The sequence below is a fragment of the Candoia aspera genome, chromosome 2 (assembly GCF_035149785.1).
Source record: "Candoia aspera isolate rCanAsp1 chromosome 2, rCanAsp1.hap2, whole genome shotgun sequence".
Taxonomy (NCBI): Eukaryota; Metazoa; Chordata; class Lepidosauria; order Squamata; family Boidae; genus Candoia; species Candoia aspera.
Genome location: NC_086154.1, coordinates 78051119 through 78067652, shown reverse-complemented (window position 1 = coordinate 78067652; position 16534 = coordinate 78051119). Strand labels below are relative to the sequence as shown.

Genomic DNA, 16534 nt, shown 5'->3' with positions numbered 1-16534 from the left:
CCAACAAAAAAAGTTCTTTTAAGTATTATCTACACTTATCACGTAACATCTTTTCAGGATTTTTTGTTTGGGTTCCTTGTTTTTATCGATTTATTTAAATCCAAAGCTGGAGAAATTAGTAATTTAATCCCCCCCCAATTTTTTTTACCCATCCACGAGGTCACTCTTTTCCTTTAAGATGCAGAATTTTTGATACTTCTTTTTTTTTGTCTTTTTAATATTTTCCCTAGATTCTCTAGGAGAATTCTTTCCTTTTTATTTTTTTAAATTAAAAAAAAACTCCTTTAAATAAGGACGAATGATAATTTGATTATCAGGTAAGACTCTGAACGGGAGGGGGTCTCTATGACTTCCTTTTTGAAGGGCGACTAGAGGGATACTGTACTGCAGTCTGGGTAGAGAATGAGAGGTGGGAAAAGGAACCTTTTCAGCCGCCTGCTGAAGTGCCAGGAACGGGGGGCTCCCCGGCGCTTCCAGCTCGAGAAACACATCCCAGCGAGAGTCATGCACTGGAAAACAACAGCGCATTCAACAGCGAAGCGCAAGGAAAGCAAAGATAAATACGTAGAGCCTTGTAGAAGTGGTTCGCCCTGCTCGTGCTGCGTCCGCTGGAGAGCTTCGTCCTTCCGCTTTGCACCGACGCCCCCTCCCCGCTGAACGATCCCCGCCCCGCCAGAAGGGGCGAACCCGGAACCACGCCTCGTTTCCTCACCGCAAGGAGCCCCACCCGAAGGGCGCTCCAGAGCTCGCCAACAACGTCACTCTTCCGTCCCTCCCCCCGCCTCCACCGTTACCGTATCTTCTGGTCGTATAAAGTGGACGATTATAGAAGGAAAGTCCTGTGCAAGTTCAAGTAAACACGCATACAAAACCCGCATCATCCAGAGGAGAAAAAACATTGCAACTCATCCGTGTATTTTAGGTTCGATCGGGCCCGTCCCTCTCTCCTCGCTAGCGATGGCTCGTCCGTCCGCCCGCCCGTCCTTCCCATTCCTCCTCCGGCGCGTTTCCCTGCCCCTGAGCGCAGCCGCGGCCCCTTTCAGGAGGAGGAAGCCGGTCAGCTGTTGTACTGGCAGGCGTTTAGAGTGGAGCCGGGGCTCTGCAGGCTGCCGTAGCCGAAGTTCGAGTGTTGCTTGGATTTCAGCCTCAGGCTGGCCAAGCTGGAGTTGCAAGTGTCCCTATAGACGCTGTAAGGGGAGCCTGGCGGGCCGTACGGGCAGGCGGGGGTGGACATGGCCGTGTTGAGGGACGACCCGCTCAGATTGTTGAGGCCGGAGTTGGCCACGCCGGGAACGGCCGAGTGGCCCATGGAGGAGGGCATGCTCATGGAGGGCAGCGTGCTGGGCGCCGAGAACATGGACTGCGCCGACGACAGAGGGCTCATGGAGTTGAAGAAGGTGAAGCTCTTGGAGGAGAGCGGCGCAGGCGCCAGGCTCTTGGCGTGCCAGTAGTTCGACGGGTAGCCGGGGTACACGTCCTCGTAGGGCTGCATCAGGCCGCTGAACTGCGGCACGTAGCCGTTCTTGCAAAGGTCCATCTGCTGGTTGCGCTCCCGCTTCCGCCACTTAGCGCGCCGGTTCTTGAACCAGACCTGCGGGGGGGGGGGGGGCGGCGAAGAAAAGACAAGGGGCGCCCGTAGGCTTGAAACGGCCAGCATCACTCGCGCAGATTTTCTGCTTGCGCCCGCCCGCGACGCATGAGCTAAGAGGGAAAGGGGGCTGCCTGTGTAACATCACCACTTGTCTGCCTCAGCTAAGGGGAAAAGGGGCCCGCCCGCGATCCACGCTGCTGTCCATCTGGCTTCCTGAAAGTGTAATCATAGCAGTTGAACAGGTGCAACTCAGCAAGCATAATACAGATTTCTCCAAGATGGTCCCACCCTCCCCATCATCCTGAGATAACATATATATTCGACACAACCCGAGGACACCAAAGTAAGGAAGTCATACTGGATCAGACACACTGTCCTTCCAGCCCTGAGAAAGCTATTAAACAATCTGGATGACCTGGTTATTTGGGAAGCTAAGCAAGGTTGGGCCTGGTTAGTACTTGAAAATGAGACCACCAGGATATTTCAAAACTACTGTATAGGCTAGACTGGAAAGTCGAAAAACTTCCTAGAAGAAAGCAAAGGCAAATAATTTCAGTACAATAATGTTGGTAAGGAAATTATCTGATTCACCAGGAGTGGAGCTTGAGGGAGATGTCACCTTTACCTTTATGACACAAGATAAGAATAGAGATTTGCTGGGAGGTCATCTGCTGGGGTTGTTGGACATTTTGTTGCTGTGGTTCTTTTTCTGACCACCTGCCCAGTTTGAAGTGAAGAAAGCTTTGGGTGACCAGGGAGGCATCTTTATGGAGAAGAACTGGGAGCTCCCTTCAAGTTCAGACACACAAAGTCATGCACTGGGAATCCCTGTGTTGGAATGGTGCTCTTTCATGATACAGTGAAGGGTTCCAAGAAAAACAGTGTTCCTGTGAGCTTGAAATCAGCCTATCCCTGCATTATGGCAAGAATCTGAGAGCAATTCCCACAACTAATAATTAATAGAACTGATTAAAGACTCCACCCAGAGCTGGGGTCCCCATCATGGCACTGTGGGCCCTAAAGTGACTACGGACACAGTCCATGGCACTACCACACTTTCTCTTTAGTTTTAATTATTGTCACTTTAATACGAGGGAAAGAGAAGAAGAGGATGACTAACAGCAAGGAGGATAGACTCAGTTACAACAGCAATAAATGCACAGTTCTGAATGACCAGGTTGGGGATAGCTGGAGAAAATCTATCTATGTGGTCACTATGAATCAGCCATCAAATTGATAGCTGACATTTTGCAAAGTAAATTGCCAATCTCCAGTATCACCTTAATTTCTAAGAATGCCTCTCCCATCAGTATACAATATAAAAATGGTGAGCAGCTGCAGTCCATTGCTCCTTTTGGAAATGCTGCTCAGGAAAAAGACAATCTTCCGTAGGAGCCTTTGGGGACGGGTAAGAAAGGACATAGTATTCTTTGCCCCCAGCTCTCAAAATTCCAAGTGTGCCCACCAGCCCAGAGGTTAGTGATTCCTGATCTAGAGACTGATCAGCACGACTAAAAGCTGTCTCAGTTGGCCAATTAAGGAATCCCTGGCTGGATTTTTGCTCAAGGCTTAATAATTTGGAGGGGAAAGGAACCTAATGGAAAAGTATTCTACAGTTGTTCCAAATTACTTTTCTTTCTAAAAGAAGGGGTGCCAAAGTACAATGCATATCTATTGAGTGGCCATTCCTTCTCCTCGATCATACACACAGTCGATTCTGCTAATCTAAGGCAATATAGAAATATTCTGGGCATCATTGTTCTCATGAGCTAAGCTAAGACCAGGCACTGAAAATACATTCTGGCGTTCAGCTGCTTCAGATTTAAATTAAGTCTGGTGTGGTGAAGCTTACTGGTCCCTTCCATTGATATCCTATTTTATCTTAAACCTTTATCCATAGAGATGTGAAGGGGATTTGTATGGTGGTTGGGCTCGTGTATACGTATATGAGGGATAAATTTGTTGCATTGATTTTGTATTCTGTGTACCATCCTTTGCCTGTTTTCTACTATTTCTTCAGCCAACTCACCCCTCTGATGTTTGAAGCTTGTTCCTAAAAGGGCATACAGCAACAAAGGAATGGTTAATATGATATCCCACCACCTTTGATCATTTTATTTACTACTGAATTTCTTAAGGTCCAAGTTTTACTCTTTTTGGAGCAGTTATAATGAAAACTCTGGCTGCAAGCAGATTAAAGCTGTCATAATATAATAAAAATGCATTGACTGATTCATTAATAAAGTAAATGAGCATATTAATTAATATTTCAATCTGAGTGCTTTTTGGGAGTCAGTGGGAAAAATGTACTGCTCTTCCTACCTCTTTCCAGCCTAATGGAAAAGTATTCTACATGCAACATTCTGGAAGCTCTTTATTACAAGCTATGAGAAATCTGACTTCTGCTCTAGTAAGAAAGGCTGCAAATCATTCTGGTTGCCTATCTGGGGTCTTTGCTGCCATCACAGCTTATAAATGCCTGGCCCTGTGTGAATATAAAAGAAAAGAAGGATAGTTTTATCAGACCAGCTCTCCCTCTTTTCTACAATACTTTAAAGTGGGGATAAGAAGATTAGTGCCCTCCAAATATTCTGGACTTCAACCAGTCAGTCCTAGCCATCATGGCCACCTTTGAAAAGCAGCTTGCCATGAAAGAAATTCCTGCCTTAAAGAAAGTCCCTGTCTTTAAAAAGTTGTCCTAGAAGAATGCACCTCATCAATGCCCTTTATCTCAAAAACATTTGTTCTGGATAGCATTTGGTTAGATGATGGCTGACATTTCTCTCTTGAGATGGCTTTTCCATTTTGCTATTCAGGGCCTTGAGAAATCCATGCTTACAGATTGCTGCCTTGACTTGGCATCTCCTTTGTTTCCTGTTCAAGATCTCTGGATTTCATTTACTTGTTTCTCTTCCATTAACCACTTTCTGGCCCAAACTTTTGCCCAAATTGCTGTTCTCAGACTGATCCTGGTTGCTTTGTCCAACTTAAAACAACAACAACAATTCTTTATTCCTGGAAATTAGAAGTGGATGAGACAAATATCTCATGGTAGACACAGCCTCCAGTCACCGTGTATCTTTTGCATTTAGTCAAAGGCAGCATCTGCTTTTACACGGAATATTCGGTATTTACAGTTTTGCTGCTAGAAAAGAAAATCAGTTTGTTTGGATGCCCTGAAGTCTAAGACAGGAGGAAACCGGATGAAATCTTTGGGAAAGTGATCTCTTAGGAAAGGCTTTCAGTTTGTTCTCATAAACATAAAAAAAATCCAGGGATTCAAGGACACAGGAAAAGCACCTCCTTCGTAATCTGAAGCAAGACGCAGTCGCACTGGTTCCGCGTCCTCGAAGAGCAGCAGGCTACGGCGTTAGCCACGTGATTCCTGGGGGAACCATCGGCCTGCGGAACGGCCTGCATTACTGGTAGGTTAGGATTTTGATAGGAGTTGGCTGCTGGCTAAGTCGAGCAGGCGGAAAAAGCTGCACGTTAAGAGCAAAAATCAGCCAAACTAGGAATCCAGCCGCTCTTTGGGAACGCTCTTTTCCCAAAGGCACTCTCAGAAACAAAGCAACTTCTATGTAATTCCGAAGGAACCGCCGTGCAACCCTAAACCTGCCTATTTGAAAGTACTGTACTGGAAGCCCCATTGGAGGTCAGGCTACGCTCACAGGATTGTGCGTGCCAATTCTGTCCCCTGTATTACAAGGTTCTTTGCAGATCAAATGCGTCTGCTAGTTTGGGGGGAGGTTTAACCAAATGAAAACAGAAAGGCAAGTTTCAACAAGAAACTTGGGAGGAGGAGGGGGAAAGAATTCGCGGCAACTCCGCTGGAGAAAACGCGGGAAAAGCCGAAAAGCAGCCTGTAAGTCACTTCTCAGTACTTCCAGACAGGAGTTTCTTGGAAACGAGGCTAAACGTTTTAATGACGGCTTCTAGACATTTTGAAAGAAAGTCCTCTTAGCACATTTGGCAGAATTAAAGTTTCAGAAAAATACAACTACAGAAGAGTTCGAGCTAAGATTTGGAAGGAAATGGAGTAATCGATTGATCTCCCCTCTTTCACACAATCGTGGGGTTGATGGGGGGATGTGGGCTATTGGATTGAACCTCTTGGTAGAGGAATCCAAATTAAAGCATCCCGACCAGATGGCTGTCTACCCTCTGCTTGAAAGCATCCAACATCCCACATTTAGGGGAAGCAGTCTTTGTCTACTGTTGCCAAGTCCGGCCCCCGCATTAAATGATTAGGGTCAATAACATTGTATGAAGTGCGCCTTCCTGACAGTGCAAACCCATTAAGTATCATGACACATCAGGGACAGAACAAAATACAGCCCTGTTATCACAACAGGGTTTTAACGCTGTAACAATTAATTAGATCATATGCTGAGTAAAGTGGGGATGAACAGAATGGGCCAAATGGCATCAGTTGGGCTTTTTAATACACAAACACTGGCTGTGTATTAAATTTAATTGTGCCAAAATTAACCAAAAATGTACATTGCTTCAGTCTTTTTGGAAAGTGTACCTCTATAGATGTACTCAGAATGGGATCTTCTCACTGATTTTGAGGGGTGAATGTGAATAGGATTGCATCCTTAATTTTCCCACTTTCGCTGCAAAAGTGCCATCTTTCTTTCAGCATACAAAGTCTCTCTCCCCCCGCCCCGCCCCCATGTCTTATCACAAAATCCCTTTGCCATGCAATTTTTTAAATGCTTCATCAAGGGGCAGACCCAAGGCCTTTTTAAAGTAGGAATTTCTCCCACCCCCATGCGTGGAGTGTGAGCTCATCAGAAGTATAATTCAGGATTTGAAAGGATCAGATGGTTCACTATTTTTCCTTTAAGGCAGCATAACTAATCAGCTGAAATATAATGCTAAGCTTAGCATTTTAGATTTATGTGCTGACTTCAAGGGACAGAAAACAGTGCAGGAAAGAAAATACATGGAATTAGGATGCAGCAAAGGGGCTGGAAGAAATGCTTCAATAAGCCTTCTGCCCTCAAAGTCTCAGGAAGGCCCTGGGCAGTCCCTCTGAGTTCCGTCCAATTTACTCCCAGTAAGCAGCTGCAGGATTGGAAGCCAAGGCTGTCTTCTTCCCAAGGAGAAAAACTTTATGTAACTCAGTAGAACTTAATTTCAGTTTCAAAAGACATAGAATAGGCTACAGTTCTAATTTTTGGATGATAATAATGATGAACCTCTTGATTTCCCTGCAGCCTGATGCCTAAAGCCACTTAAGTCTGCTTGTCTGCTAGTATTTGTTTGTTTGGGGTTTTTTTTTTTTTTTTTGGCAAGGCCTTCTCAGCTACTATCAAAACTAGATTTCTGCAGATCCCATTTGGGGGCCAAATGTGAGGCTCATACATTGATTTTAAGTTGAGGACAAAAACAGACTGCAATCTATGTGGATTTAATTAAGCTATGATTTCCTTCCAAGTCTACTAAGAAGATCCGTGTTATAAAAAAAGCTAAAATACTCCAGGCTGATCTTGGAAAAAACTTCAGTAGATCTTTTTTCCTGAATAGAGATTAAGCACACCCACACCTTCAGCAGTTGTAGGATTCATTTGCCCTCCTGAAAGCATAAAGCAAACCATGAAATTGGAGGGAGACACATCCCCAAAACCAATAAGCCAAAAATCCAGCAAACAAAACAAGCAAAGAGAATGACTAATAAAATGCCAATCGTGCTAGTCCTGTAGGTTATTTCTGCCACTGGATGTCTTGAAACAAACTCAAGCAATTCGTGTCATTGCAGGCAGGAAATCCATGACAATCAGCGCTGCAGCCATGTCTGTCTAGAAGCAGTTGATTTTGGAATCCCAAGTTACCCTACCCACTTTGCTGAATTTATTCTGCCTCTTTCTCATGGTTTGGAGGTTCTATCACTCTTAACAAAACCCATTGCCAAGCAACTGTTCTTATGCAAGTATACATCATTCCATTGTGGCGAAGTGATGTACCCTTGTATAATCTCAGATACCTCAGAGTCTGCGTGAATTGAGAAGCACAGAAATTCATATATAGTAACTGGCTGTTCATGTTAAAATGATCAGTACATTATCAGTACATTACAGTATGTTAAGAAGTAGCCAAGTGTCAGTCCAAATACCTGCCTCCCACCCACCCCCAAATGTTACTTCTATTTCATTACTCTTTCCTGGTTTTTTTTAAAATAATTGATACAGCTCTCACACTTATACAGATAGGTACATTAATACAGCACCCTGAAAGCAACATACCTAAAAACCTTCATTTCACTAAGATTTACTTCCATTATTGGGCACAATTCTGCCCAAATTTCAGCACAATTTTATGGCCATGTCAGACCACACAGTAAGCCGTGGTTTGCTTTATCATGGTTTATTATTCATAGTCAGATACGCCTGCACAATTGCAATACACAAGCCAGAATGATTAGATTCACACAACACATTAAGCTTCAAAGAAATACAGTTTAGCTTTGCATGTTGCTGAATCCTGCCAGCATGTGTGTGCTGTTTTCCAGTGATTGTAATGGAATTTGTCTGTTCCTACCTTTACTAAAGAGAGTATGCTGTTAACGGCACACTGAGACTCTGTCTACTCAGTAGTGTAAGTCTCATTAAATATGGGCTTACTCAGTGTCACCCTGAATAAGACTGCAACCTAACTCACTGAATTTTTATTTCCTTTTTTTCAGTGCAGAACTATTACAGTTCCTTGAAATTAAGCCCTACTGACCTTGGCAGGACATCTGCTTCTTAAGTGCTTATGGCTGGCTGGATTCGCGCCCAGTGTCTTTGAGGTGGGGGGAGTGAAAAGCCACTCGCGTTTCTTTTATAGCAACACTTCGGCCAGGTGTCATTAGCCTAAGGCTTAAACCCAATATCGGCATAATGTAGCTCCATCGAGGAGTCAACCCTTGAGTCCCGATGGAAATCTTTGGATACTTTTCCAGCTCACACCGGCAGGTCTCCTGTAAATCTGTATCTTTTATCTCACGCTCACACAGAGCTGACCCCTAATCTTGTCCTATTCGCGCTTCCCCTGAAATTTCCCACTTATAGCCAGAGCCAAACGCGCCTATTGAAATCCGCGGAGAAACACTCGTGTTCCCGAAGCTTCCCCGCCCTTTTAGACAAGGAGGAAGTGGAACCAAAAAGGTTTCCTCCTTCACCCGGCTTTCGGGAAAAATCTACACTTTTTAAAAGATCCCTCCTTCCTGTGAAAAAGAGCGCATTCATAAAGCCCATTCAGCTGGAGGCTTGCATCCTCTCTCCCTCCACCACAATCGCCCCAAGATGAACTAGAATTGCTGTTGTTATTGAATGGCTGCATTTAATCAACCCGGGGGACAACAGTAAATCCTGGGTGATGTGTGTCTGTCCTGGCTAAATCCTGATTTTCCCAGGCGTGTGACCCTATTAGCATTTTCTTAGCAAAGCTATTAATTCAAAGTAATGGAGGGGAGGTGGGAGAGATTTCACCTCCAAGAAGCCAACTGAAGAAGCATCTTTTCCCACCAGGAATTGCCGATTAAGATTGTCATTCAAGATCCGCTCACCACCTCGCTTCTGAAAACTGCCAAGAAACCCTAGAGGGATTCTCCCGAGAAGGCTTAAGCCCCATTTGGATGCTCCACGCAGTTCTGCGGAAGTCCCGCTTTGGGACTGACCCGCCACGGAATTGCGCCGCCGAGATTTAGGAGCACGTGTTGGGCGTCCCTCCGGTGGATTCGGAGAGCCTCGTTTAATGAGCGTAATCCTGTCACATCTAAGGCCTTAAAACGTTTGGGTCCAGAGGGGGGGATCCAACAAATAATAAAGGATCCAATAACTAATCAAGAAATAATCCTGTTTAGAAGAGACCCAATGAAATCAAGGAGATTTTAGCTGAGTGGACAACTCGGCTCACTGATTTCAGCGGCTCTCTAAGCAGAGCTAAACCTGGATTTAACTCGCCGGTTTTTTTTTTCAAAGTAGGATTTGCTCCCATCACCGGTAATCCTTGAGTTTACTTCAAAGAAAGTAGGTTCAGAGTCACAGTTTAGACACCCTAGCTCGCAAGCAGACCTCCATGAGATTTCTTTCTTCGAATGAAATGAGCGGAGAGAAGGCGCCCGAATTTCGGCAGCAATTCATTATGCGCTTGCTTGTGCAGTAATCGAGGCCCGATAATATTGGAACCCCTGTGCATGTGGCCAAGGGGGGAAACCACCCTCGCTCTGCCCCAAGGGGCTTTTCCCCTTATACATGCTCACAGAATTGTTGCCTTTATTTCCTCAGTGTGCTTTTCCTGATCTGAGAAGCTTGGAAGCGTTTCAGATCCGGGGTATGCAAAGAGAGGGAGGAGGAGGAGGTACGCGGCCTAGCCTTTCCCTGACCAGGCCTTTACCAGGACTGGCCTCCCTCCTGCCGCCCACTTTTAACACAGTCCAGCGGTTCTTAGCCTCGGGCGCCGCGCCAAGAGGGCTGCGGTGCAGGCTCGCGTTCTACCTGCGCGCGCAGATTGATTCCGCGGGCCTCCTCCGCGCCCGCCGCGCGGAGCTCTGCTCTCTCGCGCGCCCGGGCCTCCTGCGTTCGGAGGGTAAAACCGGCAAGTAAGCCTGGAGGGTCTCTCGCGCCCACCAGATTTCCCGCCTGGCCTCCTCGCTCCCGAGGCCGACGCAGCTCACTCGGGGGAAACCCAGTGGAACAGGGTGGGCTCACTTCCAGTCAAGACCCTCTCACCGACGGCTCGTACCCGAGACCGGTGGGGGAGGGACTGCGACGGATTAAGCTCCGAGGAGCTGCGTGCGCGTTGTCTCCCGACAGCGGGGCAAGGGGCGGGGTGACGAGGGAGAGGCGACCGCGGAGCTGGCTCACCCTGACTCTGGGCTCCGTGAGGTTGGTCCACACCGCGATCTCCTCTCTCATGCTCATGTCCGGGTAGCGATTCCTCTGGAAAGTGGCCTCCAGTTCCTGCAGTTGTTGGCTGGTGAAGTGAGTCCTTTGGCGCCTCTGCTTCTTCTTCTTCGCCGGGTCATCCGCGTTCCCCTCCTCGCTTTTCTGCACGCCGCTTGGTTCCTTTTCTAGGGAGAAAAGGGCCAAGGAGATCGAGAGCAAAACAAGGATTGTTTGGGGTATGATTATTACTAATATAATATAGCAGAAAAATCAAAGCGCTTCTGCTAGGCCTTTTAACCAAAGACAGCGCCAGCGACCCTGCCCCTGCAAACAAGCCGAAAGTTTGAATTGCCGTTCTGTAACCCGAATCTTCCGTAAATTATACATCATTTTGCAGCAGCGAGAAGGCTTGGATTGGAACCAGGTCCTCTGTTTCAAAAAGTTTAAAAGTTTGAAAAACAGAGGGTTTTTCTATTACAAAAACGGACCAGAGATGATCCAGGGCTGGATCTAACTGTGCTGTTCTGTATAGATGCTTCAGAAAGCTACAAACTAGATAAAAATACTTTTTAAACATTACTTTACGCTATTATATGTAATTAAAAAAAATAAAATGAAATTGGGATGATATAAAATTTCATTTACAAATCATCCAGAATCTTTGCTGTCTCTAAAAATAAGAAATTCACAGCTCACTTTGGTTGTCTTAGGGCATTTTTCTATTATGTTGAGAATTTAAACTTAAAAGGTTACAGTACACATTTCTCCCAGGGGTGGTATAATTATTTAGAGAACAAGACTTCCCCCCCCCATAAACTGGGGGAGTGGGAGGAAAAGACAGGGGTAGTTCTACCTTGGGAATTTGGAACTTCTATCCTCTGGATGAGTTTTCAGGATCATTATTTATTTATTTATTTCTGTATCAGATTTAGTCACTGCCCATCCCAGTCAGAAAGTGACTCATTTAGTTAAAATGACTTAACATAAAACAAATTTTATGTTTAGGCTTTTGAGATAAGGAGATTTTATAAATTTGGATTTTTCTCTGTTCAAAAATACAAAAGATGCATTTGTACATAAAGTTCCTCACAAAACATAAAATGTGTTTGTAGGTTAATGGCTAAAGTTTGTACAAGTTTGTAGTGACACACCCATTGGCATGAAGACCATGCCATCAATGGAATTGTTGAGGAAACGGGGGGAGGAAAGCAATCAGGGCCCAGTCAAGATCTGGCCTCAGTCAAGCCCCAAGCTTCATAGGCTTCAGTGCAAGAAATGGGATGGTGCATTTAGCTCCTATCTTCAAAATGCACGGCTGTTTCCAGATGCAAAGGATTCACAGTAGTTCAGAGCACATAGTTATATTGACTGAAGGTTGCTCCCACTATGCTTTGGAGGGGATGAGATAGTTAAGAGTATCATTGTAATTTGTTATCTGTGTAACTGAAGCAAATTTTTAGAGAGTATAAGGATATTATTCTGAGATATTCTTCTGAGAGCCAGTTTGGTGTAGTGGTTAAGGCATCAGGCTAGAAACTGGGAGACCGTGAGTTCTAGAAGCCAGCTGGGTGACCTTGGGTGAGGCACTCTCTCTCAGCCCTCGGAAGGAGGCAATGGCAAACCACTTCTGAAATCTTGCCAAGAAAACTGCAGGGACTTGTCCAGGCAGTCACAAGGAGTCAACGCTGACTTGAAGGCACACACACACACAGACAAAAGAATATTCTACCATCTAAGGCTTAGATCCATGCCTACTCAAGAAAGTGTAGCTGAATTCAGTGGAATCAACTTCTGAAAAGACTTGCTACTCAATAGAAGAGAACATCTGTAGCTCGGGCACTCCATACTTGCTATTCAATTAGACATCTGGACAAGTCAGCTAAATGTCCCTTAATGCTAATACTTTTATAACAAAATTATATTCAAACTGGCCAATTTGCAGCCGGATTTTATCTGCTACATAAATCCTAGTGAGTCTAATGGGACTTGAAAAGAATGCTTCCTAAGATGACTTAAGGCAGAGTCTTCTGAGTCCAAGTACTTCTAATTAAATTGCTTGTGCAGCAGTCACTGAAGTAATACAGTCTGCAACGCAGTGGAGAGGTTGTTATATGGAAGTAATCATCATTCAAGTCTATCAGACTTGCATCCAAAGAGAAAAGTTCAAGGCTGAGCTGGCATTTAAAGAGGATTAATAGATTCATTCATTATGACAACACAACTCTGGATATGCAATCAATTTCTAAATTGATATTATGTAAGTATTTCAAAAGAGTATTGGAAATGTGCTTGTGTGTGTCCATCTGCAGTTTGCATATGCTGTAATTAGAACTACAAGGAGTCTTCTGTGTAGGGAACTGCAGTTGACCTGGCTAATAATCCACAGCATTTGCTTTCTTTAGTAGTCTGCTTAAAATAAAATGCATGACTCAGATTAAAGTGTGTAGTAAAGGAATTGTGGGTCTCTTCCATGTATTTGTAGAAAGTGAGAGGGATTTTTTTTAGAGAATATTCTCTTTTTCTCCCTCCCCTCTCCCTTGTGTTTAGGAAAGTCACCTTTTTGTTAGTTATATATTGTCATATGCATCTATTGTATTCGTATGCTTAAATAGACCTAACACCACAAGCCCCATACATTAATATTTATACATCATTTTTATATTTAAAAGTCAAACCATGGGCGTGATCCATCCAAAAATAAGCTCTTTATGTTCTCCTGATTTCAGTGGATTATAAAAGTAAGTACTTCACTTCCTTATTGAAATGAGAGAGGAGCTCAATGGCTTAATTTCAGCAAGATCAGATGCCACATAAAAATGCAGAAATTATTTATGAAAGAAAGAAAAGTGGACAAGGAGCACATGCAGACACCCACCGACAAGATTAAATGCACATCGATCTGTGTGCCGCAAGCTGACCCCCGAATCTGCTGCTTGGAAATAAATAAATAATGCCATAAAGGTTTTAGGCAACTTCATTGAATGAATCGGCTTGGGAGGCTATTCTGCATACTGAAAAACCTAAATAAATGCTCTATCATCCACTCCCCCCTTCATTTTAAAGGCGCCGATTCGACATCCTTCCCAGCGCACTGATCAAAGTTCTTGTGGTAGCCAGGCGGCAGCCCCAAAAGGACAAACGGTTCAGAGGAACCCCCAAAGTGGCCTTCCTCCATGCAATGCAGCTCGGCTGACCACTCCGCAGGCTGAGCCAGGCCCCGTTTCCTCCCTACCCACCAGGGCCTGACCTAGGCCTGGTACAACCCTCACCTTTTTCCTAGCAGGGCCGGGGAAAAGCGGTCTCAGCTTGGGACCAGGTTGGTGACAACTCGCCTTTTCTTGAGGCTGGACCTGAGGAACTGCGGAGGGGACACCGAGGGCGAGGGGCAGGGAGCCAGCCCACCCCAAGGCGACTTCTCCAAAGGCTCGCCTTCCTACGTTACGTTCCACACCAGTCCCCAAAGGAGGCGGTGAGCTCCGCCAGTTTTGTCTTGCCCGACTCCTCTGAAAAGCTGCTTTCTCCCGCGACCTCGACTCAGCTCCAGAATTATCCCCGCACCAGCTTGGATTGACCTTTGTACCGTTTTCCACGGACAACGAGTGAAAACTGAGCTCCGGTGGGCCTAAGCAGGAAAGGCGCGGGTCCTGCTCGCCTGAGCCCTTTTCTCCATTAGGAGCTAGATTCAGCGCCTAACCAGCAAGCAGACACTATCATAAGGCCGCTTCATCTGTCCGGGAAAAACACGCCGGCTGTGGCGCTCCTGCCGCTTGCAAACCGCTCCTGCACAACTGGTGTTGTTTTTTTTTTAGGGGTGAGGTGACTTGGCAAGAAGGCGCCACAGTTTTTCTGGGTCCACCTGAACCAATGTTCCCTCATTTATCTGTGGACTCCTTAAGAAGCCTAAAATTTATTTCTAAGGAAATCTAGAGGCAAAGGTGTTGTTTTTCAGAGCAATTTGACTTGCCTGGTTATTGTTCAAATTCCCAGGCTCCTTTTATTCTGATCTCTAATATTAAAAATTAGCAGCGTTCCCTATTTTGTTTGTCCTACTGGGTCTGTAGGCATTACCGGAATACATTATATATTCTGGAGAGAAACCATGTCTCTTTACCCTTTTCTCCCTCGCTTGGGGAAATTATTTCTAAGCCGCAGTTACTGACGCAACTGTAACATTTTGCTGGGCTGGTCCCGGGGTAGCACAACGCTAAATTCAGCAGTAAATTCTGGGATTGACTTGCAGGACTGCGTCTTAAATTTATTTTGGTTTTAGTGAACTCAGTCAGAATTACTCAGTCCTACCTGGAGTTTGAAAATTAGGCTCTACTCTTGTGCATACTAATTTGAAAGTTAAGTCCTTTCCCATAATAATATCTACTATTTCCCAGATCTCTTTCTGGACTTGGGCTGTCTCACTAACACGGGAGTGTCAAGGTGCACACCAGTATACAGCGATGGCGCTTTCTTAGGTGTTTTAGGTTGCCGTTCACAACACAGATGGTGGGAAAGGAGAAGCGTGAAGGATTCACTCTAGGTTACGGTCTGTCATCGAGGCGCTGGTCTTACTCATTTCCAGAGAGTTAACTTTCCCAAGATTTTAACCGTGGAGCCCTCGGGGGAACTCTCTCAAGCAAGGAGCACTGCTGTCTCCTTGTATTTGGGGGGCGTTTTGCAAAGCCCCCGTGCCCTGAAATCGAAGAGAGCCGCTTCTTCAGAGCCGAGGCTTTTTCATGCATTTACAGAACAATTGCTCACGTTGGAGAGCACAACTGGCCTTACTTTGGGGACGGCAATTTGCGCTCGTTCACCTGCAAGTGGGGCCGACTAAAGGCGGAGGGAAGCTGCCGCCGGTTTCCTTTCAGAGACCCCTCCCCTAAAAATGCCTCTCCTCGACAAAGACAACTCGGATTAAAAGCAAAGCCGGGAGGAATAAGATGTCTGCACATTCCCTCGCCCGGGCCTGAAACGCTCTCCTTCTTTTCTCCGCCACTTTTTTTCTCCCTGAATTTTGATGGTGCCCCCCATCCCCGCCGTCCGACAGAGAGATCCTTTTACATGCCTACTCTATCCAGACTGGAAAATAAACCCAAGAGGACTGCTATGAGTTTTGAAACGTGCTGTAAAAGACGGAGCCCGAATGGAAGGCTGTCAAAGAAACTCAGGAACTGCACATTTTTGGAGGGAAAGAATAAAAAGTGCCCAGTTAGTCCGGGAATCTTGAGCGCAAGTGCTGTCACAACCGAGAGGGCGCGATTAATCTCGCCGTGCCTCGTTCCCGTGCCGAAACCCAGGAGTTCTGTGGCGCCCCTGACTTGCTTTTGCTTTGAATGCGAATCCTCTCGCCCGGTCGCACCCTCCTCGATAGGGATCGGGGAGGGCAGAGTCTGTCTTTCTGTCTCCCTCTGGTAAACCGCGGCACCCCACCGCCACAAGCTGACTGTTACCTGGGACTTCGGTGTCCGAAGATTCGCTGGCTGAGTTCTCGATAGGTTCTCTGCCTTCGGAAGATCTCTGCAAATGGAAGCTGGAAGCCATGTCGTGGGACGCCTGAGGGGGTCTCAGGTTGTCGGGAAGCCTTTCCAAATTCATCCCACCTTTAAAGGAATCCATAAGCAAGAAGAAGGCTGAGTCGTAGCCTGCGTGCGTGCCCTTTTAGATCGTGTGCTCTTGGCTTGCCTTTTATTTTAATACAAACTAAGAGATAGGGAGAGACAGACAGGGAGAGAGCGAGAGCCAGAGGCTGCCGAGGACGATTCCACCGAGGCTGGAAGAAGGCTGCTTTATTTATATCTTTATTTACTTTTAATCCACTAGATTCGACTCGGCTGACTGTACGATAGGCACTGCCAAGCTTCAGAGCGCTCCGACTTCCAGGGGAAAGTGGCAACGGCGCCCCCCTTCGAGATAGCGCGGGGGGGGGGGGTGGCGGGCGAGGAAACCAGGCGAGTCGCGCTCAGGGTGGCTGGTTTCCAGCGAAAGAGATTCAAGTGACCTGCCCTGGAACGAACGCCTGAAAGTTGAAGCAAGACTCCGCCCCCTTTCTTTCTTTCCTCCCTCCTTTCCTCCTCGC

At 46.0% G+C, this 16534-nt stretch overlaps 1 protein-coding gene across 1 annotated transcript; it reads right to left on the bottom strand.

Annotated features, from left to right (window-relative positions):
• Positions 1–799: 799 nt before the first annotated feature.
• On the bottom strand, positions 800–16269 carry PITX1 (paired like homeodomain 1). The gene is made up of 3 exons (XM_063296470.1): positions 15909–16269; positions 10447–10652; positions 800–1591 (listed from the first exon to the last, which is right to left on the bottom strand). The coding sequence occupies exons 1-3, from the start codon at positions 16072–16074 to the stop codon at positions 1058–1060; spliced, it is 906 nt and encodes a 301-aa protein (XP_063152540.1). The 5' UTR covers positions 16075–16269; the 3' UTR covers positions 800–1057.
• Between the last annotated feature and the right edge of the window lie 265 nt (positions 16270–16534).